General features: G+C 42.4%; 2 protein-coding genes across 15 annotated transcripts in view; one reads left to right on the forward strand and one right to left on the reverse strand.

Moving 5' to 3' along the window:
- The first annotated feature begins 389 nt into the window (after positions 1-389).
- On the forward strand, positions 390-13,564 carry NIPA2 (NIPA magnesium transporter 2). 11 transcript variants are annotated; one of them, XM_075093843.1, is made up of 9 exons: positions 443-681; positions 1,397-1,435; positions 1,517-1,556; positions 7,773-7,833; positions 8,207-8,429; positions 10,101-10,157; positions 10,941-11,031; positions 11,560-11,720; positions 12,595-13,564. In XM_075093843.1, exons 5-9 carry the CDS (start codon positions 8,291-8,293, stop codon positions 13,224-13,226), a joined length of 1,080 nt encoding a protein of 359 aa, XP_074949944.1. In that variant the 5' UTR covers positions 443-681; positions 1,397-1,435; positions 1,517-1,556; positions 7,773-7,833; positions 8,207-8,290; the 3' UTR covers positions 13,227-13,564. The 11 variants fall into 11 exon arrangements, with proteins under 11 accessions (XP_074949925.1, XP_074949953.1, XP_074949944.1 ...); XM_075093834.1 differs by lacking the exon at positions 443-681 and adding an exon at positions 829-969; XM_075093824.1 differs by lacking the exon at positions 1,397-1,435 and having other exon boundaries at positions 390-681.
- Positions 13,565-16,401: 2,837 nt separating this feature from the next.
- The window catches only part of CYFIP1 (cytoplasmic FMR1 interacting protein 1), a 78,327-nt gene continuing 76,662 nt past the window's right edge, over positions 16,402-18,066 (reverse strand). For all 4 annotated transcript variants that reach the window (XM_075093790.1, XM_075093761.1, XM_075093771.1 and 1 more), the window contains 2 exons: positions 17,496-17,643; positions 16,402-17,024 (listed from right to left, as the gene is read on the reverse strand). In XM_075093790.1, the coding sequence (XP_074949891.1) occupies positions 16,860-17,024; positions 17,496-17,643 (313 nt within the window). In that variant the 3' untranslated portion in view covers positions 16,402-16,859. The remainder of the gene's footprint in view (positions 17,025-17,495; positions 17,644-18,066) is intronic.

Raw genomic sequence — 18,066 nt, forward strand, 5'->3', positions numbered from 1 at the left:
TGTGAGGCTGTAAAAGCTGGGTGACGCGGATCGCGGTGGGAGTGCCTGAGGTCACAGGCGGAGATGAACGAGGCACAGCTGCACGTGGGTAGCGTCGCCCCCAGACACCGCCCGCCGCCCGGTACAGCGTGGTTTTTAACAGCCGAAGCCGCCGCAGGGTGAGGCAGCGCCCGTTCCACGCCGGGCTGTTCCCCCGTCCCGGGGGTAGGCGCCAGCCCGCCCGCCGCGCCTGTGACCGGAGGGGCGGCGGGACCCGCGCGGGCCGCTGGGGGGCGCGCGGGGAGGCGACTGCCGGCCGTTAACGGCGGCGCCCCGGAGGAGAGGCGAAGGTGGGGCTAGGGAAGGGGCACGTGACCCGAGTTAGGTGGGGCGCCCGGCACGACCGCCTCGTTCTGGGCGGGGCCGCGCCCCGCCCCTTCCGGCTGGCGCTGCCGGAATCAGCGGGGTGGGGGCGGCCGGGCCGGGGACGCCGCTGCTGCCTACCCTCGCCTCCCGCCGCCGTTCCCCCCGCCCCTCTCCTCCTCCCTCCCCTCATGGCGGTGGAGCGCGCGGGCACCGGCCCCTCCCGCCGCCGCCCGCTCCGGCTTCCCCCTTCCCCCTCTCCTCCTCTTTGTCCGCGCGCGGCGGCGGCGGCGGCTGCGGGGCCCGTCCCGGCGGGGGTGTGAGGGGCCGTGGCCGCAGGTAACCGAGAAGGGGCTGGCGGGCGGGCCCGGCTGAGGGGCGGGGGCGGTGGAGCCGGCCGGCCCCTCGGGGGGCGGGGTGAGGAGGGGAGGTGGCGGGTGGGGGCGCTCGGGGCGGTGCCTGTGGGTGCCTCCCCGCCCCCGGCGCCGGGATGGGCCCTACCACCGGCCTCCGGGACGGCTCCGGCTGTTACGGCGGCTGCCCGATGCCGCCTGTGGAGCGCCGGGGCCCGGGTGCCGCCCGCCCTCCCCCTGAGCCGCGCCCGGCCCTCGCCGTCGGGCGCCGCGGGTGAGGAGCGGGGGGCGAGCCCGGCTGCCTCCCGGCGGGCGGCGGCTCCGGGCGCTGAGCCGGGTGCGGGGGGCCGGGGGGACCCTCGCCGCCTTGGTTTCTCCGCGGTGGGAAGCTCTCTGTGGTTTGGACTCGGAAGGCCAAGATTAAAACAAGAAAATATGGATGTTTGTCAGGTTCTCTAAGCGGACGGGAGTGGCGAGTTAGGGTAGCTAGTTCTGCCGGAGCTCCAGAGCCGTTGTACTGCTTAGTGGAGTGTGGCTGGTGTTAATCAGGGAGCTACGCCGGCCTGTCTTCGGTTTGGCTCAGGGTTGAGTTTAGCTGAGGCTGAGGACTGTGCGGCTTGGTTCCAGATCAGCAGAACTTCAGAGCCCCGCCAGTGCTTTAGTTTGAGGTGGAAAAAAATAACTTCAGCTTTGCGTTGCAGTTCAGAGCGACGATATGTGTTCTTTCTTACGCTGTGAAGGTACAAGCTGAGTCTGACTCTTTAGTACCTGGGATTTTTTCTGATCTGTTTCCCAACCGGTCAACTTTCTCTGTTTTCCAGCAACATCTTCAACGTTATTTTTAATTAAAACATAGTAAAGGTAAGTCATCCTGGCTCTTCCTGAATGCTTTTGATGTGCCTCATTGTATAGTTAAGATTTTCCCCCGAAAGGTAACAAGTTCATTGATAAGAAATTATTGCGTAAGTTTTCACCAGTATCATATTTACAATTCAATGTCACACCAGTTCTGCTTTCACTAAAGTTATTAATTCTCGGGATAAAATCCTGGTAAATAGCAGGTTATAACAGATCAGCAGTTACAGCAAAGGACTAATGTCTAAATTCAACTTTAACTGATTGAGTTATCTTAAATTTGGAACTGCCCATCTTAAATACTAAAGGTAGAACTTCAGTGAACCCGTGCTGGTGACTTATCCTACTGAGAGTGGAGCTAGTGAACTAGGTATAGCAAAGACAAAGCAAGTCATGTCATCTGCTCTTATCTTGAGTTTATTTTGATGGACTTCTAGGAAATACAGTCAATATAGTTTCAGCTCTAAAGCATGGTCCGTGGTTCGCATTCAGCTAATGAATAGTACTCTGTTTTAGTGAAGAAAACTTTCCAGTTTTTTGTGAAAATGCTTTAACTGAAGGTCATTCTTTTTATAGAAGAGAGCTACTACAAATAGTAAATACAAAGAATAAGATGTACAAAAGTTTTTTTGTAGTGGCATTTTTCTTGTTTTCTCCCAGTTTCTTAAAATGGAACACTTGCTGCTCTTGCTATATTAATAGCAATTTGCTGTAAAGGGTAAGTTTTCCCACAGTTTAACTAAAACTTTTAAAATAGGCAACTTTAGAAATGTTAACATACTATTTTCTTTCCGAGTACTTGTGTTAGTGCCTCTAACATTATGTTACATGTATGCATGTATATAACATCTTTATAAACAAATATTTTTTTTAACCTTGCCTGCGTAATATGTAAATCGTTATAAGCTTGCAGTGTCTTTTAACTTTGACAAAGCTGGAAAACAGTGTCTGTACTGGGGCAGATTTACAGTGCAAAATTGAAGGTACTCTTTACTAAATTATGCAGAATCTTTGGGTACTGTATGTGTGCATTTTGGCCTTTTAAAAATGCATATGACTAAGTTTTGCACCAGCAGCTCTTTTATCTTAATGCTATATTATATCTGTCCTTTCAATGTTCTCTCTATACCTGTGTTTAAAAGATATGTTCATGAGTGGACAGAATATAACTGAGGAAGAGTTGGATTACGGAGTAGGGTATATTTTGGGGATTTTGTTAGTCTTACTGGGAATATTTCTGTGTTCGTACTCCCTGCTGCACCGGAGTTCATACTGAACTTCACCATACTGAAGTCAATAATTAAAACTTCATATTAGTTTTTGTAATAAAAGTGCTTAAGTTACAGAACAAAACTGAAAGGACTGGGATAGTATTTCAGTTCAACTTTAGTATGTCACCTTCTAAAGAATAGCTTAGATTGCAGATCAGTTTCTTTGATTAGTGAAGTGCGAAGGAAAGGGTTGAAATAACTGTAACACTTCAGGTGAGACATACCTAAGGAAGATAAAATTTAAAATCACATTACTTTGTTATTCATGTGTTTTTAAAACAAAAATCCTGTCCCTTTGTAAAGCACAGATGGGACAACGTAGTGTCGTATGTGTCATGCATGAAAATGAAATTAACTTGAAATGATAGATGTCATTTTTTTAGTTGAATTCTGAAAACGCCAATTAATATAATTTTTAACTTATATTTTGGAAACCTAACACTGAAATATTTAAGAAGTGAGTGCCTCTGGATTTTGGAACAAAATTGGTATGCTTAATGAGCCTTCGAAAGGCTCACCACTGAACATTTGAACTTTTGTTGTTAGGGAGTGTTTCTGTTTACTGGTTTAAGCCTGCGGAATGGAAGAAGGGAACACATAATAGTCAATGTGACACATATTAGTGTGTATTTGTTGAAAGCAACTTGTTGATTTAACCCCTTTTTCTTTTATGAAAAGCTTTATGGCTGGGAGGGCATTAAGTAGATGCTCTATTTCAATGTTAGAAACATAAAACTTCTCCCAAGCTCTTGTAAATAAGTAGAGTTGAAAACACAGAACAGATCAAAAGATGCTGAATGGCTGTACCTGGAGTAACTATTACTATTATCTTGTCAAAACAGACCTTTGTTTAAAAATGGTTCCATGTGAGTCATGTCTGATTCTTGTGCTGTTTAATATTAGTGATCTGGCTGAAAGGACAAAGAAATAATTAATGGTATCGAGCAGGGAAGGGTTGCCAGTATGTAAACTCAGGTGAATATTTTCAGGAAATATTTCTGAAAAAAAGAGATGCTTTTTACAGGAGTAAATGAAAGTTGTTACACCCAGACAGGAATCATTTGCTGTATGAATACAGTTAAGAGAAGAGTAGTTCTGTAGAAAAAAATTTAGAGGTTATGCTAATAGAGAAGTTGAAGATGAGTCAACAGTAGATGACTGTTCATGAAAGGCTAAGAAAACCACCCATTCGTATGTGAAAAGAAGCATAGTCTTCCACTGTATTGGAGAAGTAATAGTAACTCAGATAAAATGCTGTATGTGGCTTTGGAAGTTTCACTTCATAAAAAGAAAAATTAAAAAAGTGGGCTATTGGGAAAGGACCAAGAAGGTGGCACAGCAGGAAGTGCCAAGCACCTAACCTGCAGAGTAATGTTAAGAAGTGGGTGCAAAGATAAAGGGAGTTGCAACTTTTCCAAGTCCAGAGTGGACAAGCATAACGGGCTTTGGTAATCAAAGTGAAGGCCTAGGTGAAGGTCATTAGATAATGAGAGTTCCTAACAGCATCAAAGCATGGCTGCAGTGTTCACGAAGCTTCCTTCGAAGTACTTCCTGGGACAATCTTGGCTGAATTGTCTGTAAAATATGTATGTATTGTATGTAAAATATACTGTAAAATATTATTTCATCTCATGACGCCACTTTTAGGGTTTCTGAACGTTTAGAGAGCTTGTTACAGTAAATCTGTAACATCTTCTGAGTGCTGTGTATGTGCAGCTTTTGGGAGAAAAGGACTTTTGAGCAAAGAGACAAAGAAGTGTTACCTTGTGTTTTAGAACGGAGAGTCTGTATCTTGTCAGCATTTGTGATACTACTTGGTTACATCTTAAAAATAAGCAAACAAACTTTGTGGCTCATCTAGACTTGCTTATGTCCCATAGTATTTTTTCAGTAAGCTTTTTCTCCATCTCTCCCTGTCTGATAACCTTCAAACTCAGAATATGTTCCTTGTGGTGTCTGTCATTGTACTGTTGCACACTTGAGACTTATGACTCATGATACTGGATGATCCACAGGCAGTTCATAGATGGGTGGTTCTTTGAGGCATTGTAAATGTTTTGCTTCTGTGGATAGGAAAGTCTCACCCCCTCATTACATCTCTGAAATCAGAGCAGCAAACTAATATTCCTCCGTGAACCTGCTAGTCTTGGATGGATGAAATACCCTGTGTTAAACACAGCTGTGAAGTTGATTAAAGAACCTTTACAGAACAACACCAAACACAACTAAAACTGCTGCCAGCTTTGTTTAACTCCTACATTTTCTATTTTTTATTTCCTGTTTATAACTTAGTAGTGGATGCTGGAATGGGACAGCTTTGCCATGTCCCAAAGCTGAAACATGAGATGAGTATTTATTCCAGAAACTGCTCATTTCATGGAATTTTTTTCCCTTATTTCCAAAGATCATAATTTTTCTTGATGATATTTATGAGGATGCATTAGTTCCTCTTTTTTTACTAAGTCTTAGGGTTAGAATTAAACCCTTGATTTCCTGAAGCGTAAAACTTCCTGTGCCTGCTAGTGCTTTCACTTCGCGGCAATACGTGTCAGTTCTACACATGCGAATTACATCTGCGCTGTGTGCAGAGTCAACCAAATATCTTCAGAAAGAAGATTGTGTGGCAGAAATGGTCATCAAATGTTGGCATCTGTATAAACCTTAGGTGGAAGTATGGCAGTCCAGCCCAAGCAGAAATGGAACTGGACGTGTCTGTGAGGACAAATATACTTAACATGGAGAGCGACCAGTAGTTTATGTGAAGAATTGGTTAAGATTTGAATCGTTTGCAAGATTAACAAAGTGGTTGACGGGGAATTGAAAACTCTTTAATGTATTTGGGATGTGAAGGAGGGTAGAACTACTAGTTTTGAAGTGTAGCATCCTTAGGGTGTTTTTAAGTCTAAATTCAGAAAATTACCTCTTAGCTCGCAAGTTGTCCTCATTATTCTGCAATCAGATTCTTCCTCTACTCTGAAGAAAAGCAGCCTATGCTTCTTCCCTTGTCTCTGAAATGCGGTGGGTGGAAGATGTCAAAATGGGGCTAACTGATGCTTTTTACCTCTGTCAGAAATGTTTTCATGTAGATAAAGCTATGCAAGCTGGGTGTGTGTGTGTGTAATTTTGCCAGTATGCTGAGTTCTGTTGTAGTAAAAAGCTACACTAGTAAAAATACTCCCATTAGTAATATAACTAGAGTAACAACTGTTGAAAACATGGGTAGAGTAGAAAAGCTCAGCAAAAGCAGCCCCCCTCCCCCAGGGGATGCTATGCCTGTATCACACTTTACACCAGCTGGAACTAGAACAGCACTCTTAGCTTGGTTACCTGGAGTGACTTACGACTGCTAGAAAAGATGTTAGAGAGAACAGTCGCAAAAGTATCTCGATGGCTTTTCCTTGCATTAAAAAATACCTTTATTCTTCAGGAGACTGAAAGTCTTGCTTTGAATTCACAGCCAGATAACTATTTGATGCAGCTAGTGAGGTGGCTTGTTCTGGTCTGTCTCCTGCACTAAGGATTTGTCTTTTTTGGTTTTGTTTGATAGGTGATTTTGTATCATGCGAGAATCTACTTCAGTTTATTTTTAAAAGTTGCTAGAAAATGAAAGCAGACCCTTGCTGTTCATTTACTTATTTTTTTCCTACAAAATAAGATATTAAAAAATAATATGCAGGGGTTAAGGGAAGAGGATTTGAGAATTTTGAACTGTGGATCTTGTAACATTTTGAATAGTGCCATGCTGAGTGCTGGTTAAATGGGACTGTTTTCCTATACTTTTTCACAGCCTAACTGGTTGCAAGTAAGAGGGTCTGTGTTCAGTTTTAATGTTAACCTACCTGTAGCTCTGCTAGGTTTTTCCTAGGGGTGTAGCAAATTAATCAAAGTCGGAAGCCAGAACATACAGGGAAAGATAGTTTTGGAAGAAAACAGGTTTTGAAGAAACAGGTGCAGGAATCAGAACTGTGAACTGGCATGGCAGACTGGAATGTGATTTCATCTAGTCATGAACTTCCAGTGGGTGCGTCCGTATCTGCCTGGGCATGAAAGAGGGTGCTCAATATAGTATTCCTGCTTGAGGAAGCTGCTGTTGTATCTCAGTATTAAAGCTGTGGAATTCAGATTTCGATAAGCACTGAAATGGAAACATTTTATTCCTTCTTCTTCTTTCACCCCTTTTACTTTTAAATGAAAAGCTTGTTAATGCAACTTATGTCATATGCCGTGCTTCTGAGTATCTGGAAAATAATTGCTTAGGGAAGTAAATGCTAGTCTTGACACATCTATGATTGGTGTTCCTAGGAAGTAAACACCTATAGATAAACCAGGTTTTTCTTCCTTTAGAACAGTTCCCTGTACTGCCATAATTATCAGTTGTCTTGAAATCAAACCCTAAAAACAGTTTTCATTTCCCTTCATACTACAGAGAGGGTAATCACCTTGAAAGTACTTTGAGCTGTTTTTTTGTTCTTCAGTTTAAAGGTTATGTATAGAGATGCCTTAAATTCAAAATCTTGTCAGATGTAATCCAGGATATCCTCATTGCAGCTTGTAACAGGAGAAAAGATGCACTGAAATAGATTTTCTTGTTAAACTGGAGGTTGAATATGCAAAATCTTGATGCCTAGCCTAAAAATTGCTATCTTCTGCGAAGCTGTTTTTCAAGGTCTTACCTAACTAAATATGGAGTCTTAGCAGGCTAGGTGAAAGCTTTTAAACTGTGAACTCATAACAGTTACTGTAGCTAAGCTGAAGAGATGCTTCATGTAGGTATGGGAACCTCTTTGTAAAATATATCAATAAACAGATGCCTTATTTCTTGTTCCAGATTTCCCTGTTCGTTAGAGGCTAAATGCTTGTGCATACATCTCAAGCTTGTTTGTGTTGAAGAGATTACTCTATGATTAAATACCCATTCTAACCTTCTCTTTCCTTTTTTTTTTTTTTCTAGTGAGTTTATATGGAAGAAATGCTGTGGCTGTTCTCAACCTCTCTTACAAACTGATTTCAGTGTAAGTAATTGTTTGATCAGTATTGTCAATTACATGGTGTGCCAGACATAGATCTGCCTGCTTAATGAAAAGAACAATAAATCACGCATCTTTAAGTTTTCCTTAAATTTTTTCAAAGAACTTCTGTTTGTTTGGGTTTCAGTTTTTATATGGCAGGTCAGAAGCCTTTCCTTCTGTGTGTTCAGACTTGTTACTTACTCAGCCATGGTTCAAGCTTACACATGCTTCAAAGATTGCCCCTTTTTTTTGTTTTTGTTTTAAAGGCTCGTAGCAGAGACCATTCACAGGAGAACCAGTCACATGAGCTGTTGAGGATTTTCCTCTACAGCATGTATTCCTACCAGTTTAATTCTGATGTGTTTATTTTGTTCAGGTTTCAGTGTTGCATCATCTTGCGTTGAGTAACAGAAGTTCTGCTGTTCATTGGTCAAGGTGACAGTCTTCAGTAGTTTACGAGATGAGCCAAACTCGTGGGAGATATGACTTCTGTATTGGTCTGGTGTTGGCTATGAGTTCCAGCATTTTCATTGGAGGAAGTTTCATCCTGAAAAAGAAAGGCCTTCTCCGGTTAGCTAGGAAAGGTTCCATGAGAGCAGGTAAATACATGTTGAAGAAACTCGGTGACATTTAGGTTTTGCTGTTTAACAGGAGATTGCTAAACATATGATCTTGTTTTGACTGTTTTTGTTTGTTACAGGTATATGAAACTGAAAACATATAGATGATATGGTTTTTTGCCTGGTGTCAGATACATGAAACTCTGGGATACATGCTATTTAATTTGCATGTAATGCCCTCTTGGGACATTTGTTGAACATTCCTTTACATGTCAGTTAAATCTGAATTGTGCTTGCAAATTGAACTTGGAACCAGCACTAGTCACTACATCTGTGCTCCTGAATGAATGAGTTTAGGAGAGTGTTAACTGTGTTTGACTGTCAGGAGATTGTCTTAGAAAAACTAAAAATCACATGTAATGATCATGTGTAAGAAATAGTGACCCTCAACGGTTCATACTGGAACCAGTACTAGTTAATATCTTCACTAACGACAAAGTTAGTGGGATCACACACACTCTCAGCAAGTTTGTAGGTAACACCAGGCTGAGAGGTGCGGCTGATTCACTAGAGGGAAGGGATGCCATCCAGAGGGACCTGGACAAGCTGGAGAGGTGGGCCTGTGCGAACCTCATGAAGTTCAAAAAGGCCAAGTGCAAGGTCCTGCACCCGGGTTGGGGCAACCCCGGTGTCAGGACAGGCTGGGGGATGAAGGGATTGAGAGCAGCCCTGCAGAGAAGGGCTCAGGGGTACTGGTGGGTGAAAAATTGGATGTGACCTGGCAATGTGCGCTCACAGCCCAGAAAGTCAGTTGTACCCTGAGCTGCATCAAAAACAGCGTGGCCAGCAGGTTGAGGGAGGCGATTCTGCCCCTCTGCTCTGCTATGGTGAGTCCCCACCTGCAGAGCTGTGTCCAGCTCTGGAGGCCTCAGCACAAGAAAGACACGGACCTGTTGGAGTGGGTCCAGAGGAGGCCACAAAAATGACCAGGGGCTGGAGCACCTCTCCTATGAGGACAGGCTGAGAGAACTGGGGTTGTTCAGCCTGGAGAAGGCTGCAGGCAGACCTTATTGTGGCCTTCCAGTACTTAAGGGGGGCTTATAAGAAAGATGGAAGAGACTTTTTGTCAGGGCCTGTAGTGACAGGACAAGGGGTAATGGTTTTAAACTGAAAGAGGGTAGATTTAGTTAGGATGGTTGCAGCATCCTCAGATGATTCAGAGGGTTGAATCTATATTTTTAATTCAGAACCTGTCATCTCTGCTTCTAAAAGATCTGGAGATTCATAAATCATGCGCCTTGGTTTGGAATGGGAAAGTGTGACTGCATTTCATGGGTTTGTACACGTAACCAACCACATAAGCCACGTATTATTTCCGTTCTCATAAGAGAGACAAAGCTTGGCTTTTCATGTCATTACAATGAGTTGAAAGAAGTGTTTCTCAGGGTAATACAGATATGGTCATCAGTGCCACTTCTAATACAAAAGAAATAACTAGTTTTCAAAGTAGGCTGTAGGAGGTGTATGCACATCAGAAATTTGAAGACTTTATTTCAACCCTTCTAACTGTAAAGCCTAAGTATCAAAAGATTGCCCATGTTTTTAAGGGCATGGGCTGCAAAAATTATTTTGGTGATGTTATCAGTGATGAGGCTTCCTGTTTGTTGATGTGTGTTTTTAATGGAGTAGCAAATGTTCTTTCAATTTTAGGTCAAGGTGGTCATGCATATCTTAAGGAGTGGCTGTGGTGGGCTGGACTTCTTTCAAGTAAGTATCAAAAATACATTCAAGTAAGTATGAAAAATATAATCTGCATTATATAAGTAAATACGTCACAGGTGGCAGCAATGGTTACAAAAACGGAGCGAGACGCGGATTCTGCAATGTGTGGTCATGCTATCTGGTGATGTGATGGGTGCAGCTCTAATGATTTTAATATAGCTTCTCTCACATCAGACATTCTTTAATTTAATTTAACTGCCCCCTTTGGGCAGTGGAGCTAGGCAGACGTTGGTCTTCCTGTAGCTCTTTGCTAGTATATGCATTCTGGTTTTCATCTTAGCAGAGAAGTGCTTAGATATATTGATTCTTTAGAGGGAAGCATATTTTGGGATGATGTCTATTTTCTGAACTCTTTTTTGGTTTTGTATTGTTTAAACTCTCCACTTACTGGCTGTGTTTGGGTAACTATGGCTTAACATATGCCTCGCCCTGTATCCTGCTATTGCGGATTTCTCCATGTGGAAGTTCGTGACTCAGGTTGGCAGGCTGAGGAGCTACAACACAGGCACCAAAATAAAACACCTTCTAATTTGGCTGAATTAATTTTAATACCTGTTGTAGTCCCTCAGCATGTTTCTAAAATATAATAGTGGGGGTGGAGGGGGATGTTCTGCTAGTACTGTTAGCCAAACACTACAATCAGAGTTTTCCATTGTTCCCCTACTGCATGTTTGTGTCTACAAGGACACTTGCACTGATTCACAGGTTTGTTGTGTAAGACAGCCTAACTCCTTTTTTTTTATTATTATTATTATTATTACTCTGCAGTGGGAGCTGGCGAAGTAGCTAACTTTGCTGCCTATGCTTTTGCACCAGCTACGTTAGTGACTCCTTTAGGAGCTCTCAGTGTTCTTGTAAGGTAAGACATGCTAACAGAAAGCAGTGTGATTCAGAGAGAAGTAAAATATTTTAGAAATATGTCACTGAAATATGCTGTAATAAATGTGGTTTGTTCTTAACAATAGATAAAGAGTGCTTATAAACATCAGGAGTAACTTTAAGTTTCTCCAAACGTGAAGTGACCATGCCATAAAAGGGTTCTAGCAATGCAGCTACACCTCGATCTGTGAAAAGCTATCTATCTTCTGCATGGCAAAAACACGTATACAACAGAGTAGTATTTTCATGTTAAATAAAGATTTTAGTCTTCTAAAAATTATTTTTACAAGTGCTTAGGTACAGAGTTTTTTGGGAGGCAGCATAAAAAAGGGATTCTGGGGAGACAGGCCAAATACTTGCAGGTAGTTCTGTCCATAGCAAGTGTCTTGAGACAGGAAATCAACTATGTAGCTGTGACCTGTACAGTCAAAGCAACCTGTAAGTAGATGAGTAAATGAATGAGATATTACTAATTCTGTGTTTGCTCGTGCATTTTTTTTCTTACTAGTGCCATTCTGTCATCCTTCTTTTTAAATGAAAAACTTAATCTACATGGAAAAATAGGGTGTTTGCTAAGTATACTGGGATCAACTGTGATGGTAATTCACGCTCCACAAGAGGAGGAAGTAGAAACTTTGAATGAAATGTCCCACAAGCTAGGTGATCCAGGTAAGCAAAATGCTGGCTTGATTTGTACGCAGCCAGTCACTTCTTTGTTGTAGTTTCATTAGTTCCAGCTTTCAAGTTCCAGGAAGATAGCCCGTGTCTGCTTCATGTTGTCAAAATTAAGTAGAGATCTGAATTCTGTGACAGAATTCCATCACAGGCAGCTCTGCATGATGTAGTGAAGTTGTCTGGCCTTGAACAGAGTGTCTTGATGCGAACCACTGAGACGACAGTTTATAAAAAATGCACAGCTTCTGTAGATTTTAATAGAAGAGTGTCAGTCTGTAAGTCCAACTTTGAGCTATCCTTAAAATGAAAAAGTAGGTGCTTGGTAAGTGTCTGCTGAGAAGTGTCATCTTGGAGACTAGCTGCTATGCGTACGTGGAAGATGAGGCGCTTTCAAATACCCATCTGTGAAATACTGCATATGCCAAGACAATTCCCGTTATAAACACAAGGAAAGAGCCAGCACAGATTAAAAAGCTGATCTGAAGGAACGACCTGATTATTGGAAATCTGCCAGTGAATGTAGCACCCTGCCAAAGTGTACTTCCCTAAAGAGCCTTCAGACACAAGCCTGTATCGAGTGGCATCTACACCTCAGTGAGTCTGTGTGTAAGGCAATTTAGCAATCCGAGCCTACAGTCACCTTGCTGACAGACTGCTAAAGGTCATACAACATGCCCGAGTTTCATTCTTTGTTTTAGCTAGCTTACAAGTTCTTTTACCTTTGTTGGAGGAGTAATGAGAAACATGCTGACCTCTTCTGTTTAAGCTGAGCTGATCGCAGTGTCGCCGAGTGTTTTCTCGGTACCTCTAAGATGCTTCTGATGGTGTACATAAATAACACGATAATTTTTTTTCCCCCCAACCACAGGTTTTGTGGTCTTCGCAACTCTTGTTGTCATTGTGTCTTTAATTCTAATATTTGTGGTGGGACCTCGCCACGGACAGACCAACATTCTCGTGTACATAACAATTTGCTCTGTAATTGGAGCGTTATCAGTCTCCTGTGTAAAAGGTTTGGGCATCACTATAAAGGAACTTTTTGCAGGAAAACCAGTGCTGAAACATCCCTTGTCTTGGATTCTGCTGCTAAGCCTTATTGTCTGTGTGAGCACGCAGATCAACTATTTAAACAGGGCTCTGGATATATTCAACACTTCGATAGTGACTCCAATATATTACGTAATCTTTACAACATCTGTTTTAACTTGTTCTGCCATCCTCTTCAAGGAATGGCAACACATGGCGGCTGACGACATTATTGGCACCTTCAGTGGCTTCCTGACTATTATTGTGGGGATCTTTTTATTGCATGCCTTCAAAGATGTTAATTTCACCCTAGCAAATCTGCCCCTCTCTTTGCGGAAAGATGACAGAGCAGCAAATGGTACTTTGCTGAGCACGTTCGACTGCATTAATCACGATGAAGAAAGTTCTGCCTGTGAAATACAATCCACTGAGAGCCTCTCAGCCAGGAGAAATGGAAGTCTGTCAGCCTTCTGAAAATACCTACGTGGTTACTTAAGGAAAGAACAATTCTGGAACTCTCTTTTCGGCTGTGAAATGTCTGAGCTTGTCTAGAAACTCATGCCCTTTTTTAACAGTATATATAGACAATCGTTAATTTTTAAGTTTGATTAGTTTGGATAAAGAACACTGAAGGGGTTTTTATTTGCCTTATTTTTACTTTAAAAAATACTAAAATGACCTCAGACCATGGTTGTGTTGGCTTAAGTTATGTGTAAATACTTTCATTTCATTCTTCTGTTTTAAGATGTATTGCACTAATGACAATTTTATCAAAAATAAATCGCTTTATTTCTGCATTGGTGGTAAAAAGATTGCAGTGACCCCAAATCCTTTGTGCTTGGGCCCTAGCTGAACGCTAGCTGAACGCTGAGTGACTGTAAAGGAGCTGCAGTAAGTACTCTTGTCCCAGTTTGTAAAAGGGGAAAGGGAAAGCTACAACCAAGCCAGGCTAATCCTTTGAAAACACTGCTTAACTAAAGCTGTATGCAAAACTTGCAGGATTTACATCAAAAAGCCCCAGCCTTACCCAATCGGAGAAACTGGTTGACAGCAACAACAAGGCAGGAGCTTCTGCCCTGCTTGGGCAGGTGAGGGGGGAGCTCCTGCGGTGCCACCTCGTGCAGGAGGAAGGATTTGAGTCGTTAATAGTAACCAAAAAAGCTACTCCCCTTCTGTGGGAGAGGCCGGGTTCTGTTTGCTAGGCCATGCTGCCCTGGCTCTGTAGAGCTGCTCTGTGGCTTTGATCTAACAGCTTGAACTCGCAGAATTGCAGTTTTGTTTGCAGTAACACAGTTACTGGCTGGGACACTAAGTTTAAAAACAAACAAAAAAAGCTAAAAAACGGAACATGTCATTGCTTAAAAAGGGGCGGGGAAGGTAGGCGCTGGTTTAAGTTCATGAAGGCAAAAAGTAAAAAATCAGTGATATTGTTATAACAACATTTCTAATGTAGATGTGAAGCTTCGAAATTACTTGGGACAGAGAGTACTAATTACTGCTGTGTCAGTTTTTGTGCTTACTGTTAGAAGAGTACAGCTTAAGATCACCACCAGGACACAACCAGCTCCCACCTGGGAAACTAACTCTGGTGCCTTCCTCTGTGTGTCCTACGTGCAGGAGGGGGCCACGCTGTCAAGCAACAAAAACGTACTTTAAATTCTGGGTGAAGAATGGGATTTGAACTTTTACCTAATTTTACAGGACAGCCTGTCAGCAGTGCTCAGTCAGGGAACCGGGTCCCTCCATGCTTACGCAATGAAGGGCAGAGTAAGGGGGAGTGGCAGGGAAGAAGCCAAACTGCTGAGGCATCACTGAAGCCCTGGCTGCTGCGCTTAGTACCAAAGCACCAGCCTAACCAAAGAGCAGGCTACAATGTCATACAGTGGCGTCTGTTACTTTATGTTTTGGCCTCCAGCCCCACTGTTTTTGATGAGAGAGAGAATTTAAAATGAAGCCGTTATGCCTTTTGTGCACCTTGCTCGACCTTTCCTGTTAGGTAGGAGGAGCACTTATACCAGGTGAAGCGGTTTTAACTCACTTAAAGCCTAATATCCTGAAAAAATGAAGAAAATAGTAAGTTACCTTTAAAAAAGAGAAATAAACATCTTGTAGGACTAATATCTGAACTATCTTAAACCCATACTAACAAAAGGGAAAGAAAGAAAAAGATCTTCAAGTCTGTATTAATGTTTTAAGAGGTTAGAGACCAAGTTGCTTGCTGGTGCCAGTTAACTGGCAAGAATTAGAATTTACTTTATTCACACCATGATGTTATTTTAAAATATTTCTTAAACAACAATCCCAGGCTTTATTAATTAACCATTTCTGCACCACAGCACCAAGCCAAAGCCTCAAGTGTGTAAGACTTATCCCTAAACCAGTGATCATCTCAACAAATTCAGTCGTTCATTTCCTTAATTGAAGGCTGAAGCACAGGCAAATGTGTGGTTGGCTAGAAATCATCTTTGCAGAGTGCCGTGAAGGACTAAAAAACCAAAACACCAACCTGTTTTCTAAAGAAAACCGTGGGTTAAGCGTCTTGTAAAAGAAATCCTGCAATGAGCTGGTGTAACAAAGCACAACTGTTACCTGCGTCCACCTCCCCAGCACAGGGCAGCCTCGTGTGTGCTCTCACCACAACAGACGCTGCCCAGAGCGTCAGCGTCCACAGGTGTCCTGGGAAAACCTGGGGTAGTGGAAATTTGCTTATAGATGGCCCCGTTAATTTCTTTCCTCAAAACCCAGTTCCCTGCCACCCCAGCACCTACACGTTCGTCATCTGCATACCTCCTCCGTCCGATGCTCACTCCTACCTGTTACTGGACTTGATTCTGTTGCTGTGAAACATCTGAAAAGAGCTGTGCAGGAGAAAAGCTGGGCTGTAACCTAACCTTGAACTAGTAAGAAGGAAGGGAGAAAACCAAGTCTCAAAGGGAGGATTCTTGGTTTCACACTAAGGGTTAGAAACATCAACCAAATAACATCTCCAGAAATCCACATCCTGGGCAGTTATCCATCTGCGTCTGTTCCAGCCGTCTTACCTCACGGTTGTTTTGGGAAGAGACTTTTGGGTTGATCCTAACAGCTGGCTGGCTGTCCAACACCACTGCAAAGCCCTGTTAGGACCTTGCAGCAAACAAGCAGGAGTTACTACTTTTGGCTCAACACATTGCTTGAAAACTCAAGTTTTACAATTGCAAAGTTTTACAAACAATTTTACTGATGCAGTGTGTGCATAATACAAGTAAGTGTAATTAAACAAATACTTTCAATAAGTAGATCATGATTAACGCCATTAGAGCTTATGTACTGGGATAGATTACACCTGATCACTCTATTCAAGATTCTTGTAAACAACAGTCCCTTGTCACCTGTAAGTGTGTATTTTGGTACACAGGTATGTATCTCCAACCAAAATATAAACTGTGTTAGACACTCTCAGTAGGAAAAAGTAAACAGTCCCCATTCTAATCAATCAAACTGCTGCCTTTTAAAAAGATCAGAATTCTATCAGTCACCTCCATGTTAAATAACTTTGAAACAATCACCTTAATTAGCCTTCATTTCCATAATTACTGATCTCAGAGAATAGTTTTGCAAAGAGGAAAGAATCAACTGACTAGAAAAATTATTCACAAAGCACCAGCAGTGTCTGTTTCATTTTGTTTTAATAAAGGCTAATTAAGCCATTAATGCTCTAATACAAACAATTAGTAATTGATTTCTAAAAATTTTTTTCTACAGAACCCAGTTGCGTATCCTCCATAGCTATTAGTTTGACAGCTTCAGGGGGAAATTATGCCAGTCCAGTCTGAAATGGCCACCTCAGTACAGGAATGCAAAGAGATTTCAAGAGTCTTTTACAGTTGCAGGTTTTTAATCAAAGTGTATAAAATTTTAGTCTAGAAAAATAAGTATAGATTGTATACAGTTACTGTGCTTGGAGACTGAAGAGGACAGCGCACCACTTAAGGGGCACAGGCATACTGAAAAATGCCAGTGACAGTATTCCTTAAAACTGTTGGTGGGTTTTGTGGTTTGTTTGGGGTTCCCCCCCCCCATACTTTTAGCCTAAATCAGTGCAAAAAGTATCGGCAGGTGGGAAGTCTAGTTGCTGGCAAGGGACTGATGAATAGGTGGCTGGAAGCAGCGCACGTGTTCCACGGGTGTGCTCTCTCCATCGCCGGATTTCAAATACTTGTCCAAAATAGCAATTATTTCATCATTCAGAATCTGGAACTTGCGAATTCTCTCAACCATTTTCTTCAAAGGCTGCAAACATCAGAAAACCAGATACACCGGAATTAGCTGTGGAGGTAAAAAGCCTTAGACGCAAAAGCAGGGATGCTGTTACCTCGCCTCTCCCAGCAATGTTACGAATGTTTCCCTTCCACTGCTAATGCAGTGAAAATCCAAGGTGCATCTTGGTTTTTGACAGTGCTGCTTTTTGTACAAAAAAGGGCAATTGACAGCAGCCTCGTCATAATCTGAATGCACGTACGTGAGATGGAAAGCATTAAGAAAATCCCACATATTCAGGAAATCAGAATTCTCACTGACCAGCCTTCAAACTCCAGTACTAATGCCATAATCTTTTGTTCCCAAAAGCACCGGTGCCCTCATTTTCAGCATTTCGTTCTAAAAAGCGATTGCTACATCTACACTGCATCCGAGTAGAAACAGCTCTGATTTATTGTCGTCTTTATTACTGCAGCAAAGACAGAACAGATGTTTTCAACTCACCACATTCTTTATAACCTCGTCTTTGCCATCATGCTTTTGGACTTTCAACAGGTGGTAGCAGAAATCCAACACGTCGAAGCGACGCTGCTGCCCCAAAAGCACGATGATCATACAGCCAGCCCAGTGCAAGCCGTCTCCAAAGCACTGCCTGAAACAGGAAACACACTGCGTAAAGCATGTTTCACTTAAATCTTCAGGAACATGTCCACGAGAAATGCTCAGTAATCTGATGTTTTACTAAACTACATATATATAACTCCAGAATATGTTATCCATTAATCTAGAAAATACTGCAGAATCTCTAGTAAATTAAGTTCCCTTTCCAGACACCATGAGCGATGCAAATGGATGCTTAACAAAAACGCGCCCCGCCCCCCCCCCCCCCCCCCCCCCCCCCCCCCCCCCCCAATTTTACACAACACAGAGTTACTTCAAAAACATTTACTGCCCGTTAGATTCCAAAGGAAACAACAATTTCAAAGAAAACAGATTGGGAATTCAACACCGCTCTGCTCCTTGGGGCTGCAGGCAAGAAAGGAAGCAAACATCCTATGCTGTTGCCTCCGTAGTT

This window comes from Phalacrocorax aristotelis, chromosome 1 (assembly GCF_949628215.1).
Source record: "Phalacrocorax aristotelis chromosome 1, bGulAri2.1, whole genome shotgun sequence".
Classification (NCBI taxonomy): Eukaryota; Metazoa; Chordata; class Aves; order Suliformes; family Phalacrocoracidae; genus Phalacrocorax; species Phalacrocorax aristotelis.

What these genes read in the sequence shown, in the direction of transcription:
- NIPA2 (XM_075093824.1), top strand. Translation starts at nt 8,291, where the DNA reads ATGAGCCAAACTCGTGGGAGATATGACTTCTGTATTGGTCTGGTGTTG. An exon ending in GAAAGGTTCCATGAGAGCAG is followed by an intron (nt 8,430 to 10,100) that starts GTAAATACATGT and finishes TTTCAATTTTAG; the next exon opens with GTCAAGGTGGTCATGCATAT. An exon ending in GTGGGCTGGACTTCTTTCAA is followed by an intron (nt 10,158 to 10,940) that starts GTAAGTATCAAA and finishes ATTACTCTGCAG; the next exon opens with TGGGAGCTGGCGAAGTAGCT.